The 27,313-nt window shown below is 44.5% G+C and overlaps 1 protein-coding gene across 2 annotated transcripts in view; it reads left to right on the top strand.

Moving 5' to 3' along the window:
- Window positions 1–27,313, top strand: part of LOC120028005 (partitioning defective 3 homolog) — a 577,327-nt gene that overhangs the window by 444,676 nt on the left and 105,338 nt on the right. For both annotated transcript variants that reach the window (XM_038973116.1, XM_038973117.1), the window contains 2 exons: window positions 3,160–3,276; window positions 13,708–14,004. In XM_038973116.1, the coding sequence (XP_038829044.1) occupies window positions 3,160–3,276; window positions 13,708–14,004 (414 nt within the window). The remainder of the gene's footprint in view (window positions 1–3,159; window positions 3,277–13,707; window positions 14,005–27,313) is intronic.

Here is a 27,313-nt window from a genome sequence, read left to right as displayed (position 1 = left end):
TATGGTTCTCAATCAGGGACAGGTGTTTGACGTTTCCTCTGATTGAGAACCATATAAAGGTAGGCTGTTCACACTGTTTGTTGGTGGGTGATTGTCTTCTGTGTCTGTGTATGTTGCACCACATGGGACTGTTTCGGTTTGTTCGTTCGTTTGTTGTAGTCTGTACCTGTTCGTGCGTTCTTCGTCATTCTGTAAGTTCTCATAGTTCAGGTCTGTCTACGTTCGTTTGTTATTTTGTAGTTTGTTTAAGTATTTTCGTGTTTTCGTCTTTACTTTAATAAACTTCATTATGTCAAATTATCACGCTGCGCTTTGGTCCAATCCCTACTCCTCCTCTTCTTCCGAAGAGGAGGAGGACAGCCGTTACACTAGCTATATGCTCTCTTTGGTAAATAAATGAAACTAGCTCTGGTAGGTTAATCTTTTTGAGTGTGAACTGTATTACTGTACTGTATTGTATTATACTGTATAATATGGACTGGAATTACACACGTTCAAACCATGATAAAGCAGAAGACAACATGGGATTCTTGTGCAGTACATGCAGCCTACAAAGTTATAGTATAGGCTAGCAAATTTTATTTTAATTTTGAAATATAATAGGGCCTATTTGTATAATTAGTTGGCTGACGCATATATACCTCTCATATTTCCCCTAATGTTATTAGCCTACCTCCTTCTCTCTCTCTTGTTGCTTCATTCCTTCCTCGCTTTCAACAGTTAAATGAAATACGCTTCATCATTCTAATGACATCCTTGAATAATGTAGGACTAGAATTAGATGCAGAAGGATTTCACTTCTCTTCACAAAGGTTTAATGGTTATTGGTCTGAATATATACGGTAACTGCTCTAGCCTAACACATCGCGCGGCCGCTCTTCTTTCACACTACCCGTGAGTTCTATTGGCTACTGAATTTAACATTCAGCAAAAAATAGCTTGCGTCGCCTCTTTGAATACTTTATTGGTATAAGAAACAAATAATATCCAACACGCTATTCTAGTCTAGCTTTTCCTGCATGGGACTCCAAGAGCTAAGGAGTGTTTTTTTAAGGAGAGAGGCCAGCGGAGCACAGGTGTGTGCGTATTGCGCAAGAGACAGAGGCTATAAGTTAGAAGCGTATTATGCATAACCCATCATGAATTAGTTACTGCATTGAATTAGTACTGCATTGAATGAATTACCTGAAAGAGGTAGGCTAGGACATCTATATATAGGGCCATACTGTATATCAATCTATATATACATCTATATATGCATACATATACTGTATATAAAGGGTTATATGTCAATCTAGAAGAGGATTATCTATCTTGGATGTAATTTTAATGGAGTTGATGAAGAGAGAGAGCCTGCTAGAGAGTGCTCGCGGGTGCACTGATTTAAAGCAAAGGTATTCAAGTGAAAGACTGGAGCTGCAATTTAAAAAATGGTAATCTTTACAATGAAAAAACAAGGTGACCCCCGAAAGCTGGATGGAGATGGGTAAATTAGAAGCACATTCAGTCTTTATATTACTGTAGCATTATGCTGCAGCAAATGTAGGCCTACCTGTCACAAGAAAAATGTTACCATGATGAGATACTGTAGGTCTACATCCATACTGAGATGGGCTGTCTGTCCCAAACCCTGAGCGTTGATTCATCATGCAGAGGACATAGAGAAGACAGATTTAGACATCACATATCATTTAACAGTTCCATTTCACACCATATAAATAATTTCTTTTAATTTACTGGTTTCTCACAGTTATTTATCCTGGGATTGTGGTTTTGGACGGTAAATCCCAGTAAATCTCGGTAACCGGGTTCCCGCAATTCAACCCTAATCAGCATCCACCCTGGACATCCTCCATGCCTCACAGGGAAAACTCTCATGATGATTATTGTACTGTACAGGTCATATACCCATTTGAGACATAAGATGTGGTATATGACCTGTAAAAAATACAAGGCAATGTCAGTATGACCCCCTTTCAAAAAGCCCCTTATTTACTACTTTCTTGGTGGTATACCTCTTTTTATACATATCAGTGGATAACTGGCAAATTAGTAGGGGTGTGGGGTGTTGTTAAACCATGGAGACTGTTTGCATTTCAAATTAGGGAGGTGTTAAACAATGGATTGTTAATGTATTTACCAGCAAGAAAGCAGTGAACCATTCACACAGACCTGATACCTGTATTTTTGTTGCAGGAATCATGACTAGGTCTTTAGCTGGCTTTTATTTGTCCATGTTTTTTTAACCCCTAATCCTTTTCAGATATACCAAAAAGCTGCTATAAAAAAGCAGGAATGGTAAAATAGTGGGATTTTGGTCTGTGTATGAAATGGATAATAGAGTAGCTCTGATATGATGGTGGTAACCCCATCCATGCTCTTCTGATCCCCTCTCCTATCTATCCTCCATAATTTTCTCACACCCCTCAGACAGGCAGAGTTTCCAGTCATTTGCACATAGCTGCACATATAGGACTGAGCGGGGGAATTTACGATCGTCAGGCGCAGTTATTCTCACCCATCTATAAAGCTGTCGTGGATTTACCGCTGCCTCCATGTCACCCGCGTCATTAAAATGTAAAAGTTTGCCGCCGCGTCGCCGAGAAAGTTGCAAATGATGCCAGAGAGCGGCTTCTATGGCTCTGCTAACTGAAATTCACCCAGCAGCTCAGAGTAGTGTGTGCACCTCAGTCAGACTGAATCACAAGCTGTCACAGCTCCCATCACACTCAGTAAACCTTATGAGAGAGGTTTCAGACGGAAGTCTATATCCATTTGATAGAGTATTACCTTCTTGCTGTATTAAAACCGACTTGCTTTTAACTTGTTAACATTTCTGGACAATAAAGTTGGATGATTTAGCAGTGCGGGGAAACCACATATTGACATTTGATTTGATTCAATATGGCACCATCTGTCGTGAATGTTTTTATTTTGAAGTTATTTCTTCAAGCCAAAGAGCATAGTAGAATTCTCACATATAAAGTCTCTTACATTTTCACAGTTGCCCAAAGCCCAACAGTATCTGACACATTTCAGGACATTTCCACAAATCCTCTCTGTGAGAGATAGGGGATTCAAGAAAGGCCCAGCTCGCGACCTAGACTAGAACAAAGCCTGGGCATCAATTAAATACCTTCCCCCTTATTGTGTCTCCAGGTTTGGGAAGCACCGCAATGGAGACAAGATGGAGCGTAAGGGGTCGAGTAAATCTAAGATGGAGGACACACAGGCGTCTGAGGAGGAGATGCTACGGATGAAACTGGAGCAGGAGAGGTGAGTGTGTGTTTGTGCCTGTGCATGTGTTTACAGGGCTCGCCCGGCTTGGTAATAGCCTCACAATTAAGTCTGTGAGGAGAATGCACAGCGCTGCTACATGCCGCTGCCCGGGAAAATGTGCAAACTGCCCAATTAACTAAATGGGGCGGTGTGGAAAGAGGAAAGTTCTGGGAAAGCATTCCGATGTCAATTTGTAAATGTCCAGGCCTTTTATAACAGTACATTAAATTGATCATTTCTAAAGATTTTTTGCTTTGTGCCATTGAATGGACCTAACCTGCTAATGGTCCTGGTTCGCTCCTTCTGCTTTGACTGATTGAATTGCCGGTCTCATTAGAATTGTCAAATCAATGTTGTAGGGCATTTCTCTTTTCTTTTTGGCAGTAAAAAGGTTGTTAATCGTTCAAGAATCTGGCGTTTGGTTTCGTCATCCTGGACTCTGTTAGTCCCTCGATGTTTTAGGGAACGTTGAGGCCTCTGTATGGTTACATACTAAATTGCACCCTATTCCCTTTATAGTACACTACTTTTGACCAGATGGCACCCTATTCCTTATATAGTGCACTACTTTTGACCAGAGCCATATGGGGCCTGGTCAGAAGTAATGCACTATAAAGGGAATAGGGTGCCATTTGGGACACAGGCGATGTATGAGTGAACGGACATATGTGTTTTTTGTTTTCTCCGCCTCATTCCTTCCTTGCAGACAAGCTCTATTAAATTCACTTGACTGAAGGACAATATCAGTGGTTGTGTGAATGGAACGAGGGGCTTGCTGCCTCTATTGTTCTCTGCAAGCCAAAATGAACGACAAATGAACTCGGTTATCAAACTACTGTTGGTAACGAAGGTAATTGAAAACAAACAATGGAGTTGATATTGCTCTCAGTGGAAAGAGAGGGAGGGAGTGAGGGATAGCTGCCTGTCGGATACACACACACACACACACACACACACACACACACACACACACACACACACACACACACACACACACACACACACACACACACACACACACACACACACACACACACACACACACACACACACAACAATGGTCTTCCTATTCAATGGGACATCTGGAGACAGTCTTCATAGAGGCTAGACTGTGACATGCAGGGAATGTCTTGTCTTGTGCTCTGTGAGCCCTGGCTGTCCCTCTGGCTGCTGGCCCAACACATTGCCAGCACGCCCCAGAGACCCACAGCCTTCCTATCCAGAGCCTTCCAAAGCCTCTGTCCCTTTGAGGCTCTCCCAAACGTCTGCCATGCAAAGCCAGTATAAAACAGCACAGACACAGACTGGGGCTAAGCCTAAAACATGCTCTCACCCTTCCCCTCCTTTCCTTACTCCCCTCACTCCCCAATCACTATTTGTCTGGATCTTGACTTGTATACGTTTCTCATTCTCCCATTTAGTCTGTTTCCTCTCCGTTCTGCATGTCTAAGCCCTAGTGTCAGAGCACTGGAGCGCTGGAGCACTATACAACAGGGCCACTTTCCTTTCCCCTTCTCACCATCCCAAAATGCCATCACTTAACCAGAATGGAAATTCTAAATTGACTCTCAGATAATGGAAATGGAATCTGGGAATCCTTTGGGAAATCGTCTGTGGTATTAATACAGTAACCTGACGTCTCGGGGAGGAGGGAGCTGGCTCAGCCTGATATTCAAAGCATGGCAGTTCAGGGGGGCGACAGCTCTAAAATCAATTACCTCTGTATTTTGGGTTGTGTTACGCCACTCAGAGGTGCAAATTTTGATAGAGGTGGTGTGCTGACACTGAGGGTGGGTCTTGCTCAAGGCAAATGCACTGATTGATTATATAGGGCCCATTGAGAATGGGTTATTTTAGACACAGCGGTTATGATATTATGGATCGAGGGAGGAGGGGAAACGGGGACTATATTTCTAAAACTAGCGCACGTACAGTAAGCCCAGAAGGGGAAGTGTCAGGGATGTCGGGATGGCCCGTTGCCAAACACACCACTCAGCTGACACCGACGATTTAATTGAAGCACACATTTTGAGCGGAGCTTTTAGTGATTCTAAAAATATGTATTTAACTAGTCAAGTCAGTTAAAACTTCTTATGGCTGCAATTCCGCTAACGGGATCGATATGACAGCAGCCAGTGAAAGTGCAGGGCGCCAAATTCAAACAACAGAAATCTCATAATTAAAATTCCTCAAACATACATGTGTCTTATATCATGTTAAAGGTAATCGTGTTGTTAATCCCACCAAAGTGTCCGATTTCAAATATGCTTTTCAGCGAAAGCACTACAAACGATTATGTTAGGTCACCACCAAACCACAATAAGCACAGCCATTTTTCCAGCGAAAGATAGCAGTCACAAAAAGCAGAAATAGAGATAAAATGAATCACTAACCTTTGATGATCTTCATCAGATGACAGTCGTAGGATTTCATGTTACACAATACATGCATGTTTTGTTTGATAAAGTTCATATTTATATAAAAAAATCTGAGTTTACATTGGCGCGTTACATTCACTAGTTCCAAAAACATCAAGTGATTTTGCATAGCCACATCGTTTCAACAGAAATACTCATCATAAATGTAGATGATAATACAAGTTATACACATGGAATTATAGATATACCTCTGCTTAATGCAACCGCTGTGTCAGATTTCAAAAAAACTTTACGGAAAAAGCAAACCATGCAATAATCTGAGACGGCGCTCAGAACAATAGCCAAATTAGCCGTCATGTTGGAGTCAACAGAAACCAGAAATACATGATAAATGTTTCCTTACCTTTGATGAACTTCATCAGAATGCAGTCCTAGGAATCCCAGGTCCACAATAAATGCTTGATTTGTTCGATAATGTCCGTTATTTATGTCCAATTAGCTACTTTGGTTAGCGCGTTTGGTAAACAATTCCAAAGTCACAAAGCGCGTCCACTATAACGTGACGAAATGTCCAAAAGTTCCGTAACAGTCAGTAGAAACATGTCAAACGATGTACTGAATCAATCTTTAGAATGTTGTTAACATACATCTTGAATAACTTTCCAACCGGAGAATTACATTGACTTCAGTTGAGCGATGGAACGGAGCTGCCTCTCACATGAACGCGCGTGGCAGTGGTGAATCATTCCTGTCTCCTTTGGCTCCCCTTCACATTAGAGTCATCAGACAAAGTTCTATTGACTGTTGACATCTAGTGGAAGCCATAGGAAGTGAAAACTCATCCATATCTCGCTGTAATTTCAATGGGAGCTTGGTTGAAAATCTAGCAGCCTCAGAAAAAATCCAAACAGGAAGTGGAACTTCTCAGGTTTTTGCCTGCCATATGAGTTCTGTTATACTCACAGACATAATTCAAACAGTTTTAGAGACTTCAGAGTGTTTTCTATCCAGTACTAATGATAATATTCATATATTAGCAACTATGACTTAGGAACAGGCCGTTTACTCTGGGCACCTTTCATCCAAGCTACTCAATACTGCCCCTGCAGCCATAAGAAGTTAAGAACAAATTCTTCTTTCAATGACAGCCTAGGAAAAGTGGGTTAACTGTCTTGTTCAGGGGCAGAACGACAGATGTTTACCTTGTCTGCTCGGGGATTTGATCTAGCAACCTTTCTGTTACTGGCCCAACGCTCTAACCACTAGGCTACCTGCCTCCCGTAAAGAGAAGACATAGAGAAGGTTAGGGTGGATTAATGTGATATCCTAGTTGTAGTCTGTACCCTCTTCTTCCCTGTTCTGGTCTGCTCTGCTATGAGGAAACTATAAAACAGATGGCATGTGTTACATATCTAGGGGTCTGACCTTAATAACATTATAAAAAGTATGGTTTCGATTGCAGTGTTAAGAGACACTATTAGACCAAGTTTATTCTGCAAAATAGCCTCCATGTATTGTAGTCTTGCGTTTATATCTGAGTGCCTCAGATATAGTAGAAACACTGATGCTGAAATATCATCTACCAGGGTACAGAACCCAGCAGTGCAGTGATGAACCATTCTGAAGTTGATAAAGAATCATCATCAGCACCATTTGTTTTGCTATAATCTCACAAATGATATGCAACTGCCTGCCTGCCTGCCACCTGTGTTGCTGTTCAGCAGACTCCATTCCTCATCAAGCGCTTCATTAAGACCTAGCTGGAGAGGCCCTCCACACACACACACACACACACACACACACACACACACACACACACACACACACACACACACACACACACACACACACACACACACACACACACACACACACACACACAAACACACAAACACACCGCCCTCAGCACAACAGCCATTACAAGGCTTTATGCCTGTGGACAACCGCTGGCTACTCTACCTGATTGCACCACACTGAGGGACTAGCATGATTCTCTTTGATTGGTACCATGCAGGTTGGATGGGGTAGGAATAGTACAGAGAGTCCGTGTGTTTCAGGGGATCCGTTTGAGCAAGGTAAGGTACAGGATCACTCATCTTTATAATGAGTGGTTATTTGGGATACAAGGCGATTCCTAGATTGCTTGCTCAGGCCAATCCCTTTGAACGCGCTGATTCTCTCTCTCAGTGCCTGGGGTTTAGTGTGGCCTGCCGTCAATCAAGCAGAGAGATTCCAAGAGGAGGATATGCATTATTCCCTTTCATGACTCCTGGTGTGCTGAGATTGGGATTGTCTCATTGTTTTGTCAGTTTACCAGAGCATCTGTCTGAAGCCAGATCTAAACCCACCACACAGTAGCAACCTGCTGGTGTCTGCTGCCTCTGTCTTAAACTGTATCCAACTGCAACCCTTCCTTCACCCCCCCCCCTCTCTGTCCCCCCCCTCTCTCTCTCTGCCACCCCCCCCCTCTCTCTCTGTTTCTCCCCCCCCTCTCTCTCTCTGTTTGTCCCCCCTCTCTCCCCCCCCTCTCTCTGTTTCTTCCCCTCTCTCTCTCTCTGCCCCCCCCTCTCTCTGTTTCCCCCCTCTCTTTCTCTGTTTCTCCCCCTCTCTCTCTCTGCCCCCCCTCTCTCTGTTTCCCCCCTCTCTATCTCTGTTCCCCCCCCCCTCTCTCTCTGTTCCCCCCCCTCTCTCTCCCTCTATTTCTCTCACTATTTCTCTCTCTCTGTGACTGTGGCGTGAGATTATGATGTCCCTTCTCTTATCTGGTTGGCTCCTCTGAGCTTCTAATCAGTGGCTCACACTCCTCCACTCCTCCATCCCTTCATCTCACTCTCCTCCTGCTCCCAGACCAGAAGCCGTGTAGTGCCTGTTTGGCTGTTTCCACCACGTCTGCCTGTTTGTTTGGTTTCCTGCTGATGCCAGCCAACCAAAGGCAAGGTATACTGCTCCTGTTCTATAGTTTGTCAGTCAGCAGTTACAGTAGCATCACACAACACAAGTGTGGTTGGTCGGGTTTCAAGGAACTAGGAGCTGCAAGATCAACTAGCCTTCCATTTCCTTATTTTAGAATGCAAATGGACCCTGTATTAATGTAATACTACAGACCTCAGCATCACATCAGTGTGGCTGGTTGGTTTTGAGGAATTAAGCCACAACAACAATGTTTCTATTTTAGAATTAGTACTGAAACGTCAGTTGAGAGTACATAAAGTGTACGACTTTCCTCTGTTAAATGAGATTAGAAATGAAACTTGTGTTAATGTCTTACTAATTACAGTGTCTGTAATTACGCAGCAGGTACTTCATAACTTGTTACTGCACTAAGTTAATGTGTGTTAGTCATTATCTCAGCTGATCCCTTCATAACAGTAATTGTTTTACCAAATAATTAGCTTCGTTATAAAAAAAAAAAATTGTAACGTGTTGCTGTCTGTCGTCATTAACATGATGAGTTCAATGAGAGATCAAAGGAACTGATTGCAGGCCTGATTATATTTGTAATTATTTGATACTCAATTAATTTGATAATTGATACTCTGCAGCAAGCTACATGTGATTATTACAGAATTGAATTGTGCCAAATTGTTTGCCTGATAAAAGTATGTAAAATAAAGTGTCAACCAAAGAGTCTGTCCATCAGAGTCTTAATGGGAGCACAGTCCTTTGCACACAAGATTGTACTTTTGTGTGTGGGGGGGGGGGGGGGGGGGGGGGGGGGTTCTCAACCAATTTGTTTGAATGTGGGAAGAAAGAATATATGCAAGATATCTACAAGAGTTACTAAAGAAAGCAATGCATTCTGTTTCATCCCGCCTCTGCTACCAAGCACATTGAACAGCCAGACTCTCTCCAAGTGGAACTCTGTAAGTGCAGACTTAGTAATGAGCGTTTGAATACAGCAGCCGCCTCCTCCCTCCCTCCCTCTCTCTCGCTCCCGCCTCCCCCCCATTGAAAGACATACGGAGGAGGGTACATTGGCTTAATCTGTCCAGAATTACACAGACTTGTTTGATAAACACTCCGATTTATTCAGCGCACAGAAGAAGGACCTCAGGCGAGCCGACTTGTCAGTAGTGCACCGCTTTCTTTGCAACTTCAACTCTCTCCTAACTATCTCTTTGAAAATTAAACAAACATGGCGGATTCTTCTCTCAACTTAATGCAGTGACTCACACTTCTGAGTTGTTTACTGTTGAGGGGCACCTTGTGGTTTTAATTGTGATGTGTGTGTGTGTGCTAGCTGTGTGATGCCAAAGAGCTCTCTTCTAACAGCAACGAAGACAACAAATGAAGAAGGAAGCCACTTACCTGGAATCGAGGAAAGAAACCTTCTGGCAAATGTGTTTTAAGAGATTGTCAGTCAAAACCTCAATGATAAACCCCTGACTTGCCATAATCCCTTGCATTACAGTATCTAGAGCATCCTGGGCTAAGCGGAAATTCCATTTCCCTTGCATTGTTTCCCGAAACATCCTTTTGAGCTAGTTTGCCCTGTAAAAGAGAGGAGAGAGAAATGAGTAAGGACAATGTAAGGAGGAGTAGAGGTGAAGAGACTAGAGACTAAGGAGAGACAACCGAGGAAAGAAGAGAAAGGAGATAGAGGAGTGGAGAAATAGAGGTGAGAACATGTTAAGAAGAGAGGAGAGTAAGGACAGAGAAGAGGAGAGGTGAGAGTAGTAAGGATAGAGTAAAGAGACAGGAGAGGTGAGAGAGTCCACAGTAGAGAGGAGAGACACTGCCTAGTTAATTAAGGTTGATGCAGTAATGGAGTGCTTAGTGTAGGCAGGGCTCTTCTTCATGTCAACACCACACTGGGTCATTAATTACGTAATGGAGTTAAGGCTGGGCGATGGGAGGGTAGGGGGGCGGGCAGTTACCCTACTACACTGACCAAGCAAGCAAATGGGGCCTACCCACCACATGGCACAGGGGTTCGGATAGGGGGGAAATGTGCCATGGAACCCTGGTTGTGAGCTGGTCAGCGTGTGTGAGACATCACACCGGTTGAATATGGAGATGACTGTCATGTTACACTGGCATTGTAGGCAATCTGGCTGCTGTTGGTTGGCCCTCAGCTAGAGGTGCAAAGCCATCTGATCTGAGGGTGAAGCTCGTTCTCTCTCTTTCTCTCTCTCTCTCTCTCTCTCTCTGTCTCTGTCTCTGTCTCTGTCTCTCTCTGTCCTGACCTGTCTGTCCTGTCTATCTGTCCTGTCTGTCTGTCTGTCCTGTTCGGTCTGTCCTGTCTATCTGTCCTGTCTGTCTGTCTGTCTGTCTGTCTGTCTGTCTGTCTGTCTGTCTGTCTGTCTGTCTGTCTGTCTGTCTGTCTGTCTGTCTGTCTGTCTGTCTGTCTGTCTGCCTGCCTGTCTGTCTGTCTGTCTGTCCTGTCTGTCCTGTCTGTCCTGTCTGTATGTCCTGTCTGTATGTCCTGTCTGTATGTCCTGTCCTGTCCTGTCTGTTTGTCCTGTATGTCTGTCCTGTCTGTTTGTCCTGTCTGTTTGTCCTGTCTATCTGTACTGTCTGTCTGTGCCAGGCAGTCTAATGTCGCCAGTCTTGCCGCTCCACCCATTATCCCATTTGAACACTGATATTGTATTTTTATGAATTTGATTAGTCGGTGAAGAGCCTACAGCCCTGAATTCCCACTGGGTTTCCGTAAAAACCTGTCATAACATCATTGTCTGGTCTTACTGGCAGGGGTGTGACATCAGTTTGGGCAGGTGCCGAGATGAGATGAGACTGCTGTGGCGGGAACTAATCTATATCACTCTGTTTCTGACACCCACAAGGTTGTGTGTGCTGTACAATAAGAGCCTGTCTCCCAAATGGCACCCTATTCCATATGTAGTGCACTACTTTTGGCCAGGGCCCATAGGGAATAGGGTGTCATTTGGGACAAAGCAGGGACTGCTTTGAAGGGATGTGATTTATATAATACATTTATATTATTTAGACAAATACAAATACACATCGTGGACAAGGCTGAGGAGTGTATAAATTGCATGGGACATGGAACATCATGTGAGCACAATACCATCAAAATCTAATCCTTCTGATCATTCTGAGAAAATGGGATTTCCATGACTAAAAATAAACGAGCCAATCCTTTTGGAATTAGGTTATTGTGGCATAGATAAATAGTCATTGTTTGGAATGTGATTATACTGTTATTATAATATACAGTACACAGACCCATGAGAACTCACTGATTCCAGCCTTGTTACCATGGCAATGCTGTCAATCATCTGTGAAGGATAGCCGATGGGGGTCAGAGGTTAGCTATGACCTGAGGTAATGGGGGAAATAGGGAATATCCCACAGACTGGGTGGTGAGATGACCCCCACGTAGAGCCTGGGAGAGTGTTGGGATGAATTGTGGTGTGTGGGTGGGTGGGGATGTGTGTGTGTGTGTTCACGTGCATACGTGTTCGTACAGTACGTGCGTGTGCCTACTGTACGTGTGTTTGCATACTTGTACCTGCATGTTCTTACATGTGCTCTCGCGCGTGTGGGTGTGCGTGTGAGTGTGCGTGAGTGTGAGTGTGAGTGTGTGTGTGCGTGTGCGTGTGAGTGTGAGTGTGTGTGTGTGTGTGTGTGTGCGTGTGTGTGTGTGTGCGTGTGCATACTGGTACGTAAGTGTGTGCGTTACCCCTCTGGTAGGACACAGCATCTGGATCTACTACCCAGGCTTCTGCAGTGCTGCCATGCAGGGACACCAGCAGAGGTTCATCCCTCTGTCTTCACCACCGCTCCCCTGTTACCCCTGTCCCATTCCCACAGCTCCAGATCACATTTCACCCCCCCCCCCCCCGTACGCCTGGGTCTTGTTTTCTGTGGAAGGAGAGACAGGCATTCATAGTCCAGGTCAACTGAATGAGGCAGGAAAGGCCCTGAAAGGCCCTGTTGTGTGGAAGGAAAGAGGGAAGAGGACCCAGGGAGCTGGGGCGGGGGAGGAAGAAGAGAACAGGGTCCGGGTGGAAGACGAGTTGGAGGAGAGATCAGAGACGGCCTGTTTTCTCTCTGGTTAGAGGACCCAGGGGAGGGATCTATACACTCTCCTCAGGAAGATCCCCTGCCAACCATAGTCTGGATGGCCACTCCACGTCTGTGTCCCAAATAGTTCCCTATTCCCTACACAGAGCGCTATGGGCCCTGGTCAAACATAGTGGACTGCATAGGGAATAGGGTGCCATTTGGGATGCCTCACAGTACTCCACCGGCCACACATCTGAATAACTCAGCATGCTGTCTGTCCTCCATTAGACTTATCTACTCTTCTCTGGGGGAAAGAAAAACAGGCTTAAGATGTTAGGAATAGCCCAATGAGACGGAGGAAGAGCCCTGCGATAGATGTGGGAGGTAGATAGACTTAAAAGTAGGAATGTTGTTGTAAGTCTGTCTGTGAAGGAAATGATATGTCTCTAAGTGAATTTGAAAAGGCTGCAATGTGTAGTGTCTGCAGACACTATGAAACCAACAGAGTATCTTGGATTTCATCCCAAATGGCACCCTAGCACCCTACATATATATTACTGTCGGACAGGGCCCTTAGTGCTCTGGTCAAAAGTAGTTCACCATATAGGGAATGGGGTTCCATTTGGGACGCAGTCCTTTAAGACTCAGCTTGAAGCTCCCTAACCTTTCCCTATTTTCCCCAGCCGATACCAACCCCTCAAATGCCCCATTTCAAAAACCAACCCTCTTTTCAGGCATCCTCACAATGGCTTTCATGTGTTTTATTCCCTAAATAACAGTATGAAATATTGAGTTATAGCACTGCTGACCTTTTCCTCTCTCTCTCTCTCTCTCTCTCTCTCTCTCTCTCTCTCTCTCTCTCTCTCTCTCTCTCTCTCTCTCTCTCTCTCTCTCTCTCTCTCTTCCCATCTCTCGCTCTCCCCCATCTCTTTCTCTCACTCTCCCCCATCTCCCTCTCTCTCTTTCTCTCTCCCATCTCTCTCTCTCTCCCCCATCTCTCTCTCTCTCCATCCCCCCTCCCTCCCTGTCTCTCTCTGTCCCTCCTCCCTCCCTACCTCTCTCCGTCCCTCCACTCCAGGATCCAGGCGAAGACGAGGGAGTTCCGTGAACGTCAAGCGTCGGTGGCGAGGGAGAGGGAGTACGCTGAGATCCTGGACATCAACCCCAACCTGAACTGCACCTTCAGTTCCAACGAGGATGAGGAGCACCCCTACGCAGGCATCGGCTCCCTGGACGGGTCATCCGAAGACAGCAGACAGGAGCCCCACCAAGGGCCCCAGCCCCCCCAGGACAGCGGTCCAGACCAGCCCGACCTTGAAGCCCTCTATGCCCAGGTCAACAAGCCTCGCAACGGACACCCTCCCTCAGCTGACAGGTAGGGAGCGCCGCTACCCACCACCTACACCAGCAACTCCAAAAACAACCATCAACTAACAGCATCATCAACAACAGCAACACCTCACCTCCATCTCCTACAACACCACCACCCACAACCAACAACACCATCAACAACAACACCACCCACAACCAACAACACCACCCACAACCAACAACACCACCCACAACCAACAACACCATCAACAACAACACCACCCACAACCAACAACACCACCCACAACCAACAACACCACCCACAACCAACAACACCATCAACAACAACACCACCCACAACCAACAACACCACCCACAACCAACAACACCACCCACAACAACACCACCCACAACCAACAACACCATCAACAACAACACCACCACCACCACCACCCACAACCAACAACACCATCAACAACAACACCACCACCACCACCACCCACAACCAACAACACCATCAACAACACCACCACCACCACCCACAACCAACAACACCCACAACCAACAACACCATCAACAACAACACCACCACCACCACCACCCTCAACCAACAACACCATCAACAACAACACCACCACCACCACCCACAACCAACAACACCATCAACAACAACACCACCCACAACCAACAACACCATCAACAACACCACCACCCACAACCAACAACACCATCAACAACAACACCACCACCACCACCCACAACCAACAACACCATCAACAACAACACCACCACCCACAACCAATAACACCATCAACAACAACACCACCACCACCACCCCTAACCAACAACACCATCAACACCACCACCACCACCCAAAACCAACAACACCATCAACAACAACACCATCACCACCCAAAACCAACAACACCATCAACAACACCACCACCACCCAAAACCAACAACACCATCAACAACAACAACAACACCATTAACAACAACAACACCACCACCACCCAAAACCAACAACACCATCAACAACAACAACACCATTAACAACAACAACACCACCACCACCCAAAACCAACAACACCATTAACAACAACAACACCATTAACAACAACAACAACACCATTAACAACAACAACACCATTAACAACAACAACAACACCATTAACAACAACAACACCATTAACAACAACAACAACACCATTAACAACAACAACAACACCATTAACAACAACAACAACACCATTAACAACAACAACAACACCACCACCCAAAACCATAAAAAACAGCACCAACACCTAAAACCAACAACACCATCAAAAACAACAGACCACCAGCGCCACCATCACCATCTGGCTCATCTACAATGCACACAGCCAGACACACGCAACCACGGTCTTCCATGTAAACCTCATTTATAAAAGATGGGGTGTGTGTATTTCTTTCTCTTTTTCAAATTGTTTTATTTGTCACACATACTGTGCAAGAATACCACAGGCAGGTTTTTACACTGTGTCCCTTAGGCACTGCGAGACCCAGGTAGATTGTGGATTCTTGCAGCGGGGGCAAATCCGTCAATAATTCTGTTCTCAGGGTGTGAAAAATGTAATATCAGAACAACGCTCACTTTTATTGTCCAGGGTCATGTCTAATCCTCCCCTGCTTCCACACACCTTGCCTGGTGGCGCTCTGCATCACTGTCAACACACACACACACACACACACACACACACACACACACACACACACACACACACACACACACACACACACACACACACACACACACACACACACGTGCACACGCACGCTTCTCTGGCCAATAAGGGAGAAGGTCATCTATAAACCCAGGAGTCAACAGGAATATATGATGTGATAAAAAAATACAGCTTGGTATTATTACATTGTTTAGCTATGTTAATTAGTATGAGGAAGGCATTGGTATTCTGAAGATCTATTTTGAAGATGCTGCTATGCTTGTATGTGCTTGGGCTTTTTGAGTTCGTTTTTTTTTACTCTGGCTTTTGTCAGTAGTACATTGGTTTATTACAAATGAACCCTATTCCCTTCATAGTGCACTACTTTTGACCAGGGCCTATACAGTTCAGGGAATAGCGTGCCATTTGGGACACAGCCATTGTATTACTGACACATTGCCAGTGATCTGTTAAAAGCATCCAATGCTGGGAGTCTTTTTGTTTGGCAAAAATGCTGTGTTTTCAGTTCCCCATTAGCTTATGATGGGAACTGCTTTAGTTTCCCAAAACAAAAAAAGGAAGGAAGGCAAATATTTATCACAAACACAAGTTTCATAAATATGGCAAAAAGTATGTCATGTCGAGGGACCAACGTTCTCAGTTGCATTTCTCACCACTCTCTACAATCTGTTATTTAAGACATGCTCCGGTACTTTGGCGACTAAGGACGTATTTTTTAACCTCCCGCTTTGGGCTGGATGTATCAGTGTGTAGTTCATAAATAAAGAAGTACTGTCTCTCCTCAATTAGCCACGTAATCCCCAGTTGTTTACTTGAAGCTGTGCTGCGCCATTTTCCATACATTTCTCCCCACGTGGACCATCTCCCTACCAATTCCAGTTCTAGACATTTCTTAGTTCAGCCCCTCACATTTGAGTGACAGCTTGCGAGAGGCCTGCCCAGAGTTATCCAATGAGGTAACAGGGCAGGCCCAACGGCTCAGTGGACACAGCAGAGAGAGAGCAATGACGTGGTGCACATGCACGATATATACAAAAGTATGTGGACTCCCCTTCAAATTAGTGGATTTGGCTATTTCAGCAACACCCGTTGCTGACAGATGTCTAAAATTGAGCACACAGCCATGCAATCTCCATAGACAAACATTGGCAGTAGAATGGCCTTACTGAAGAGCTCAGTGACTTTCAACGTGGCACCGTCATAGGATGTCACCTTTCCAACAAGTCAGTTCGTGAAATTTCTGCCCTGCTAGAGCTGCCCCGGTCAGCTTTAAGGGCTGTTATTAAGTGGAAACATCTAGGAGCAACAAAGGCTCAGCCGCGAAGTAGTAGGCCACACAAGCTCACAGGACAGGACCGCCGAGTGCTGAAGCGCGTAGCTCGTAAAAATAGTCTGTCCTCGGTTGCAACACTCACTACCGAGTTCCAAACTGCCTCTGGAAGCAACGTCAGCACAAGAACTGTTCGTCGGGAGCTGCATGAAATGGGGTTCAATGGCCAAGCAGCCGCACACAAGCCTAAGATCACCATGCGCAATGCCAATCGTCGACTGGAGAGGTGTAAAGCTCACCGCCATTGGACTCTGGAGCAGTGGAAACGCGTTCTCTGGAGTGATGAATCACACTTCACCATCTGGCAGTCCGACAGACGAATCTGGGTTTGGCGGATGACAGGAAAACGCTACCTGCCCAAATGCATAGTGCCAAAAGGAATAATGGTCTGGGGCTGTTTTTCATGGTTCGGGCCCCTTAGTTCCAGTGAAGGGAACTCTTAATGTTACAGCATACAATGACATTCTAGACGATTCTGTGCTTCCAACTTTGTGGCAACAGTTTGGGGAAGGCCCTTTCCTGTTTCAGCATGACAATGCCCCCATGAGCAAAGCGAGGTCCATACAGAAATGGTTTGTTGAGATTGGTGTGGAAGAACTTGACTGGCCTGCACAGAGCCCTGACCTCAACTCCATCGAACACCTTTGGGATGAATTGGAATGCCGACTGCGTGCCAGGCCTAATCGCTCAACATCAGTGCTCAACCTCAGTAATGCTCCTGTGGCTGAATGGAAGCAAGTCCCCGGAGCAATGTTCCAACATCTAGTGGAAAGCCTTCCCAGAATAGTGGTGTCCATGTACTTTTGGCCATGTAGTGTATCTGCACATGTGTGACATAGACACGTAGACACACTTTTGGCTACTACTTTCAGAACTAGGGGGGGAGATTGTCCCAGTAGGAATGTGTATGAGCATGTGTGCGTGGGCTAGCGCGTCTGTGAATGTGTCTGTGTAGAGACGACCAATGAGAAATCATTCCCTACTGCCATACTACGACAGCCCAGTAGATATGACAAGGTTATCCAACCCTCCATTAACCTGCTAAATCCATGTTCCAATACTTTCTGGGCTTAGGAAAGGCCATCAGTCCATATGTCTGATTTGAAGATCAGTGTGGGTAGATAGTAGCATATGTTTCCTGAGGATATTGTTGTCTCATAGTGGCCAGTGAAACAGCACCAATCCTGACACTGACTGTGACCGTATTGATAAGACTTATGGTTGGCTGGAAAACAAATCTTAACATACTCCACAATACTACAACTCTTAGCATAAATCTAATATTTTTCGTGATACTTGTTTCTTGACGATGGCATTCAATGAATGGTGTTGGTTTTGATAATAAAATGACATTTTGAAACCAACTGTCATTGTTCTACTAAGAGTTTCTGAGTATCTTGTCATCCCCCTGTGATGTGTGATTACCAGACGGCTGGAGTAGCTCCTGGTGGCTTCATGGTGATAATCCAATTCATTTCCCTCAGTGACACTTAGACCTATTTATAGAAAAGTTTCAGCTTACTGCAAATTCTCTGTCAGAGAAAACAAGAGTTAGTGATGCACAAGCAGATGCACGATTACCCCTCTATCTCTTTTTCTCTCTCTCTCCCTTTCTCTCTCACTGATTTTATCCAGTACACTAGCTAAATGGCTGCTTGTCATTACTCAGACTTTTCCGAATCTTGATTACCCTGTTTGGAAGTGGTGTGTGTGTGTGTGTGTGTGTGTGTGTGTGTGTGTGTGTGTGTGTGTGTGTGTGTGTGTGTGTGTGTGTGTGTGTGTGTGTGTGTGTGTGTGTGCCTGTGTGTGTGCCTGTGTGTGTGTGTCGCTCCATGTTTCACAGGAACACTGTAATGTTTCTTCCCTCCATACAAATTGGTGAGATGTCGCTTGCATAGTAGCATGAATACATTAGCCCTGGAGTTGAGACTTACTTTTAAAGTTGCCCTCTTATTTGGGGCCTCTTGTTTCATAGGGTTATGTTTGATACAGATAACAACATTCATATAGGCTTATTTTAGTATAGTGAGATTAAAGCTGAAACATAAGTACTTTTCAGTATGGAAACTGGGTGTCTGAGTCTAAAATATTCATAAGTCAAAATAGGTACCAGAATTCTGGCTGTAGCTGCTGTCGTTGCATTGTTTGGATTTGATATTAAATATGCACCCTATGTTAGAGGTTGAGTTTTTGGTTTTGCACCTTTGGCTGATTTGCATATCTCGTGTATGCCAGCCTCAGTGGAATGTCTGTAATATTTGTCTGTGTGTCTGCGAGATTAATAATATGCATTCATTTTTACTTAGCTCAAAGGCTCAGTATTTATACGACTACAGCAAATACAATCCCATTCAAGACTGGCGTCATTTTCCTTGTCAAAACAAACATAAACAGTCATTTGCATTTTAAAATTAAAGTTAATGGAACTTTCATAGACTCAAATACAAAGAAGGAACACCGAAGAATTTCAAATTGGATTTGACTGTTACTCAAATATAAAGTGGGCTAAGTGGGATTTTGAAGTACAGTTTTAAATACGTTTTGAGGTGTTCATTTCCATTAAGGTTAGAAAAACATTCCCCTCTGCTGAAGTTTTAGTTTGCCTCACAGAATTCAACCAAAAGGAAAATATTGTCATCTTTGAAGAGATGACAGGGAGAATGAACTTCCTGTTTGAAGGTCACATGTCAGGAAATGGATAAGGTTCGTCCAGGGAGAGGAACTGCTTCTGTGTTGTCAGTCACCAGAATGAATGACAAGGGCAACTAGGCATTTAACCTTGGTTTGGGTACAATTACACACGCTTCTGTTGGTGGCTTCTCACGGCGACAAACTTAAATCAAAGGGCCATGTTGCGGCTTTAATGTTGAGGCAATAAATAAATCAAGTGCATGTATATTCAACATGAAATAAAGATATCACTAGATGTGCTGATGCACATACATGCCAAGGTTATTTATCCAAATGCCTGCTTTGACCGACCAGCAGATTTTAGCCCGTCATGGATGACTGAATACGAATGCATGCCTTTGTAATAACATAAATGCAAACACGCATGCGGCACAGAGGATATAAGATGCCAAAAACGTATATAATACTGGTACAGTCTTGGAAAGAGACCCTCTAAACCTGGAGAGACTAACATTAGGTTCTATTTCTCTCCATATCTTATTGGTGCCATGTTAAGGCTATTCATCTGATAATCATTTAGCATGCTGGAGACAGAGCGCAACTTCACAGTACCACTCACATTGAACTAGTTGTATTCTCCTGATTCATAGATAGTAACACTACACTACAGCAGAGGTCACATGGTAATCACCAGATGTCTCCCCACTAACAGTCTCTCAATAACTCCAAAGTCTCTGCTGTTCGGTTGGACAGTCTTGTGGCTGGTCTCTGGAGCAGAGCAGACACACAGTAACAGTGGATTTGTCTGTGTGAACCACAACGCAGCATCGAAGGCCAGAGGCACCAGACCCATAAGGTCTCTACTTTTATTTTTTACATGGGCTGAGTGTGTGTGTGTGTGCGTGCTCTATAATAGACCCTGGCTTTAATAGTGTCCTAATGGGAAGGTCAGTGTAACGGTAAAGCCAGACTGAGTCAGACATGAGGTTTATAGACCCTTGGAAGATACGGGGAGCCAAGCCATGACGCTTTGAATCCTGAATGTCACGCTGTATCACATTTTACTGTCACTTCAGGGGACGGCAGTACAGCGGAGCTCATTTGGCTGTTTATAACCGGCCCCTGTGTTATTGGGCCTGGCTAAATGACAGGTGTTTTGACAACGCTGTCAGGCTCTGTAAAACTGAAGGGCACCAATTGAAATGGAAGTAGTATTTTTTCTTACACAGTTCGGGTCTTTACTAGGCTGTGGTAATTATTGCCTTTGTAAAAGCTGGATGATAGTCTTTCTCAACTTTGGAAGTGTATTGCTAGAGAGTGATACTGTCACGTTCCTGACCTGTTTTCTGTTGTTTGGTATGTGTTTAATTGGTCAGGGCGTGAGTTTTGGGTGGGCAGTCTATGTTTTCTGTTTCTATGTTGGTTTTGGGTACCTGATATGGTTCTCAATTAGAGGCAGGTGGTTTTCATCTCCTCTGATTGAGAATCATATTAAGGTAGGTGTTTTCACACTGTTTGTTTGTGGGTGGTTGTCTCCTGTGTCTGTGTTTGTCGCGCCACACGGGACTGTCTCGGTTTGTTTGTACGTTCGTTCTTTTGTGTAGTCATTTTCCTGTTCGTGAGTTCTTCGTTTTATGTAAGTACGCATGTCCAGGTCTGTCTACTCCGTTTTGTTATTTTGTTAGTTATTCAAGTTAGTTCGTTTTTGTCTTGTCAAATAAATCATTATGAATTCACACCCCGCTGCACTTTGGTCGAATCACTACTCCTCCTCTTCGTATGAAGAGGAGGAGGAATTCCGTTACAGATACCAGATTCATCATGGGAAGGTGAGCTCTCTTTCACTTACCTGCGCAGAAGATATATAGCTAGCTATATAAACAGTTTTTTGTGTGTTTTTTTAGTTCCTGTGTATCTGGAGACATGACCTCTTTTTTTAGACAGGCAGCTGACAAGTCAGCCCTAGCTCAATCCACCCACCAAGGACCCCTGGGTTTTTAGGTAGTTGGAGTCGGCGGCTTCTTTTCGAGCGACAACCTGACAGGTGCCAGGCTCCATGGGATTTAGGGAGAGAGGAGAGGAGCGTGAAACAAAGCGTCACCTTTTGACGCACTGATTTGATTGACTGCTACTCCCATTACGGGATACAGTCTCTAAGCCCCTTAAAGCCGGGGTGAGAGAGGCAGAGAGATGGAGAGACGGAGAGGAAGAGAGAGACGGGCTGGTCTGAAGTAAGACGTGGCGGGCTTTGTGGTAGAAAGCCCTTGAAGATGTCTGCAGCTCCAGAGGGACCTGCAAAACACAGAGAGAGAGAGAGAGAGAGAGAGAGAGAGAAAGAACCAGCCACAACCCATATAGCATCACCTGTAGAGGCAGAAACACATACTGTACTGTGACAAGGTGTTTTTTTCTGCTAATTTCCCTCTAAATCCACCATGCAGACCCTGACTTTGCATGGTGCTATAAATTGGATTATGAAGTGGCTAATGCATTTTCTGCAGCTGATAAAAGGTCAAAGCTTTTCATCCGGTGGAGAAACGTATTTTTTTCTGGGGGATTCTGGAGAGGGAGCGTTGTGGTTGTGAGGTGGGCGGGAGGGACGGAGGGAAGTGAGGACATTAAAACGTTAATCTCCTGTGAGAGACACTCTTCACACCTCAAACAGGGCTCTTTCACAGCTGCCCAGCCGTGTTAATGTCAGGCCCCCTGCCGAGTGGAGCTACCGGCTCGCTGCTAATGCAGGTCCCACACCAGGGATCATCTTCCTCTTGCTCACCCTCTTCTTCATCAGCTCACATGGACTCCTTCTCCGTCATCCTCGTTAATGCCAGGACCCCCTGCTCTGCAGAGCTACAGGCTAGCTGCTAATGTAGGTCTGACACCAGGGCCCCTCTTCCTCCTCATCATCCAGTTCTTATCCCTCTTTTTCTTCATCATCATCATTATTATTATTATTATTAAGATCAGCTCCTCACCATCACTCACCCAGATGGATTCTCCAGTGTAACCCAGGTTGAAACTGTAGGCATCAGTCTTATCTGTATCTGTCCACAGGTGTTGGAATGCCAGTTGGGGTGTTTAACGCTTGGCCCCATAAAGATGGCTGGTTCAGACACCTGCATACACCATACAGTACACATATATGTTAACAACTGCATTATAACCTAATGTCCTTGCATGGGTATTTTATGTCATTGAGTGTGTATATATAGGGTATAGTGTGGCAGGTAGCCTAGCGGTTAAGAGCATTGGGCCAGTCACCGAAAGGTCGCCGGTTTGAATCCCCGAGCCGACTAGGTGAAATATTCTGTCGCCGTGCTCTTGTAAAGTCGCTCTGGATACCAGCATCTGCTAATAACCAAAATGTAAAATGAACATGATTGTTTCAATGCTTCCTCGTTGTCTTATATGAATAATTAATAGTCATACTACAATTATAACATAATTTACTTAAGATAATCAAGTCCTTGTAATGTACATTGATTGCTTTGTTATTGCTTTTTTTTATTGCCTGTTTGCTTGGCTCAATTAGCGCCAAATCAACAATCAATCTCAGATGCATTTTATGGTAACATTTTAATTTAACATGCAGCCAAAGCTGTTTTCTCATCGCGTTGTGGATAGCATCCTGAGCGATTTTTGTATTAAAGAAGCCGTTCTTTTAATAATTCATATGGAAATAAATGAACACGTTGAGCTCATTGCATCTGTTTAAAGGACATACATGTTCAATAACTTCTTTCATCGACCTCAAGGGAATAAACGTGTGTGTGTGTGTGTGTGTGTGTGTGTGTGTGTGCGCGTGCCATGCAGTAATAGATACATTGCCTTAATGGTCTGCTCTTCTGCTATGTTAATTGCAGTTACACAGCAGCAACACATTATTATTTACTTGCATAATTCATGGTTGTCTGTTTGAAACGCATCTTGTTGTTCCAAGATGCTCTCAGTAAGTATTACATCCAGCTCCTTTAGCATTCGTCCCAAATGGCACCCTATTCTATAGTGCACTACTTTTGACTAGGGCTCTGGCTAAAAGTAGCGCACTATGTAAGGAATAGGGTGTCATTTGGGATGCGGGATTTCTCGCTCTTCCTTTCTACATCTACCAAGTAATACAATAGGTAAAGTAAAGACGGCTTTATTGAATTTACCTGTAGGATTTCCCCCCCACCGTTTCAGCTGTGGCGTTCTGAAAGTATTTTGTTTGCCTCTGACATCTGGTAATGTTTGTCATTACTCTTGTGTGTGTGTCCCTGAGAGGCTGGGAAACGAGTGTCACAGAAAATGTCTGGAGCACCGTTTCTCTTCAATGGAAGGGAATTTTATCCTATTCAGAGGGAGGCATGTGATGTATAACATAGGAAGTACAGAGAGGTTGTCTTCCAGTTTGACTCACAGTAACCCGTGAGTCACTGTTGTTGGCAGAGAGAGTGAGTTTGGCTGTTACATATAAGATGTTACGGTCATGATGCTGAAAGGTGTTTTGCTCTCCATTTCATGTACACAGTCCACACGCACGAGCACAAACACATCATAGAAATAGACACGGGTACAGTACACACACATTATGCTATATACAGTAAGTGCATTTACCTACAAACCCCTCACACACACATTCACACACACACACATATATAGACCCATATGTGGTGTGCATGCACCCTATCCTCCCTCCCTCCTCTATCTGAATTCCAGCGATAGCACCTCGGCCTCTAATGTAGCAAATGTACATCAGCCTTATCGCCCGGCTTATGCACAGATAGCAACTTGTATCTTCGAGGCAAAGCAAGTGAATTATCTTCTACGTCTGTTATCGCTCATTTCTTCCCCCTGCTTTGGAGAGGAGAGGGGGAGGGGAGGAGAGAGGAGAGCAGGGGAGAGGAGAGGAGAGCAGGGGAGAGGAGAGGAGAGGAGGGAGGGGAGAAGAGAGGAGAAGAGAGGAGAGCAGAGGAGAGCAGGGGAGAAGAGAGGAGGGAGGGGAGAAGAGGAAGGGAGGGCAGAGGAGAGGAGAGGAGAGGAGAGGAGAGGAGAGGAGGGGAGAGGAGGGGAGAGGAGGAGAGGAGGGGAGGGGAGAGCAGAGGAGAGGAGAGAGGAGCCCCTGTGGGATGCGTATGATGAGATGAAGAGCTGAAAGGCAGTTTATCCTTCCGTTTGTACCATTACATTAATTTAAGAAAGCAAACAGCCCGAATGAGACTTCTCCCCATCTCCAGCTCCTACACTACAGTGTACGTGTCCAAAATGGCACCCTATTCCCTACAGTATATAGTGCACTACTTTTGACCAGAGCCCTATGGGTCCTATAAAGGGAATAGTGTGCAATTTGGTACATAACATCTGTGTTTCACTGTTAAATGGATCAAGCTGATTTTAATGCATAGTACAGTATGTACACTGAATAAAAATATAAACACAACATGTAAATTGTTGCTTTTATGAGCTGAAATAAAAGATCCCCGAAATGTTCCACACACACAAAAAGCGTATTTCTCTCCAATTTTGTGCACAAATTCGTTTACATCACTCTTAGTGAGCATTTTCCTTTGCCAAGATAATCCATCCATCTGATAGGTGTGGCATATTAAGAAGCTGATTAAACAGCATGATCATTACACACGTGCACCTTGTGCTGGGGACAATAAAAGGCCACTCTAAAAATGTACAGTTTTTTCACAGAACACAATGACACAGATGCCCCAAGTTTTGAGGGAGCGTGCAATTGGCATGCTGACTGCAGTAATGTCTGCCAGATCTGTTCCCAGAGAATTGAATGTTAATTTCTCTACCATAAGCCGTCTCTAACGTCATTTTAGAGAATTTGGCAGAACTGGAAGACCACGTGTATGGCGTCATGTGGGCGAGCGGTTTGTGGATGTCAACGTTATGAACAGAGTGCCCCATGGTGGTGGTGGGGTTATGGTATGGGCAGGCATAAGTTACTGACAATGAACGAAAATGTTCATTTTATCAATGGAATTTTAAATGCACAGAGATACCGTGATGAGATCCTGATGCCCATTGTTGTGCCATTCATCCGCTGCCATCATCTCATGTTTCACCATGATAATACGCAAGGATCTGTACACAATTTCTGGAAGCTGAACATGTCCCAGTTCTTCCATGGCCTGCATACTCACCAGACGTGTCACCCATTGAGCAGGTTTGGGATGCTCTGGATCGACGTTTGCGACAGAATGTTCCAGTTCCCGCCAATTCCAGCATCTTCGCACAACCATTGAAGAGGAGTGGGACAACATTACACAGGCCACAATCACATCCTGATCAACTCTATGCAATGCAAATGGTGGTCACACCAGATACTGGTTTTCTGATCCACACCCCTACCTTTTTCAAGGTGCCTGTCACCAACAGATGCATATTTGTATTTCCAGTCCATAGATTAGGGCCTAATGACTTTACTTCAATTGACTGATTTCCTTATATGAAGTGTAACTCAGTAAAATCTTTGCAAATGTTTATATTTTGTTCAGTATATTTTATCAGTGTCCTTCATAGGTGCCTTGCCTCAGAGATAGACTACACTAGGCTGTACTACACATAATGACTTTTCAGTGGGAACATGAAAGGAATGTTCTCATTTAGGAACGAAAGAACGATGCCCCCTGGAAGATGAAGGGTTGGAGGGAGGCAGGGGCCTAGTCGAGATGTGTGCACCCCGAGGGCAGTTCATTCTCAGCATTTAGCTGCAGTAAATAGGGAGTTAATCCCATGCAGCACGTCTAAAGGCTTTGGGGAATCTCTGACATCGCTCAATATTGTGCACTGGTGAAGCAATGTATGCCTTAAGAATGTGTTATGAAGTCCTTATGTCGGTACCCTTCAAGTAAAGTTACGAATATTTCTTTTTGCTTCTTAATTCAGAATATTCCATCAATGCAAAGCGAGAGCGGCACTCAGTTTCCAATGCTAGATGAATCTCTTGTACATAAACATAAAGGGTACCGTCGATTGTTCATGACACATGAGTGCATGAGATAACCATCAGCATTAGTTACGGTGCTTGGGTTTTTCGTCACTGGTTATTCGGACAAATCACAATTTCGCAGGTGTTAGCATCTTTTGAATTACGGAAGGGGAGGGTACATATGGCCCATAAACTTACAAAGAGAGCGGGTGGAGCTCTTCATTCCGCTTTCGATCCTCGTTCTATCTCTTCTCTTAACAGGTATGGACCCTAGAATTAATCGAGCATCTGACCAATAATGCAAGACATTCATTCAGGGTTAATCAAGATTAATGCTAGATTGCATAATTGACAGCACAACACACACACCACACGCTATAAACAAACAAACTACATTGTCATCCTAGATTGCACTTTATGAGAACTGTTTTGATTGAACACTTTGACTTGGTTTCCGGGTCACGGGGAGGAGGAGGTTCTTCCTATTTTGTGACTACTACTGCAGCTATGCTCTGCAGTATCTCTGTGAGCCTTTTAATATCTAGACACTTCTCCCATGATGGATAACCCAATTTCATAACCTAATCATGGGTCCCACTGCAAACATAGCATCCCCAGTTTCATTTTAGATATCCTCTACTCCGACACAGAGCAAGCAAAAATAGACTGGGTGATAAATGTGATTGAAAAGCAGGTGATCGAGGAGGAGAGCGGGTGACAGAGGGCTCATCACACAGCACGTCAGCAAGCAGATGACTCC

Source organism: Salvelinus namaycush, chromosome 33, assembly GCF_016432855.1.
Source record: "Salvelinus namaycush isolate Seneca chromosome 33, SaNama_1.0, whole genome shotgun sequence".
In the NCBI taxonomy this organism is placed as follows: domain Eukaryota; kingdom Metazoa; phylum Chordata; class Actinopteri; order Salmoniformes; family Salmonidae; genus Salvelinus; species Salvelinus namaycush.
Note: the sequence above shows the minus strand (reverse complement) of the source record. Positions and strands in the feature narration are given on the sequence as shown.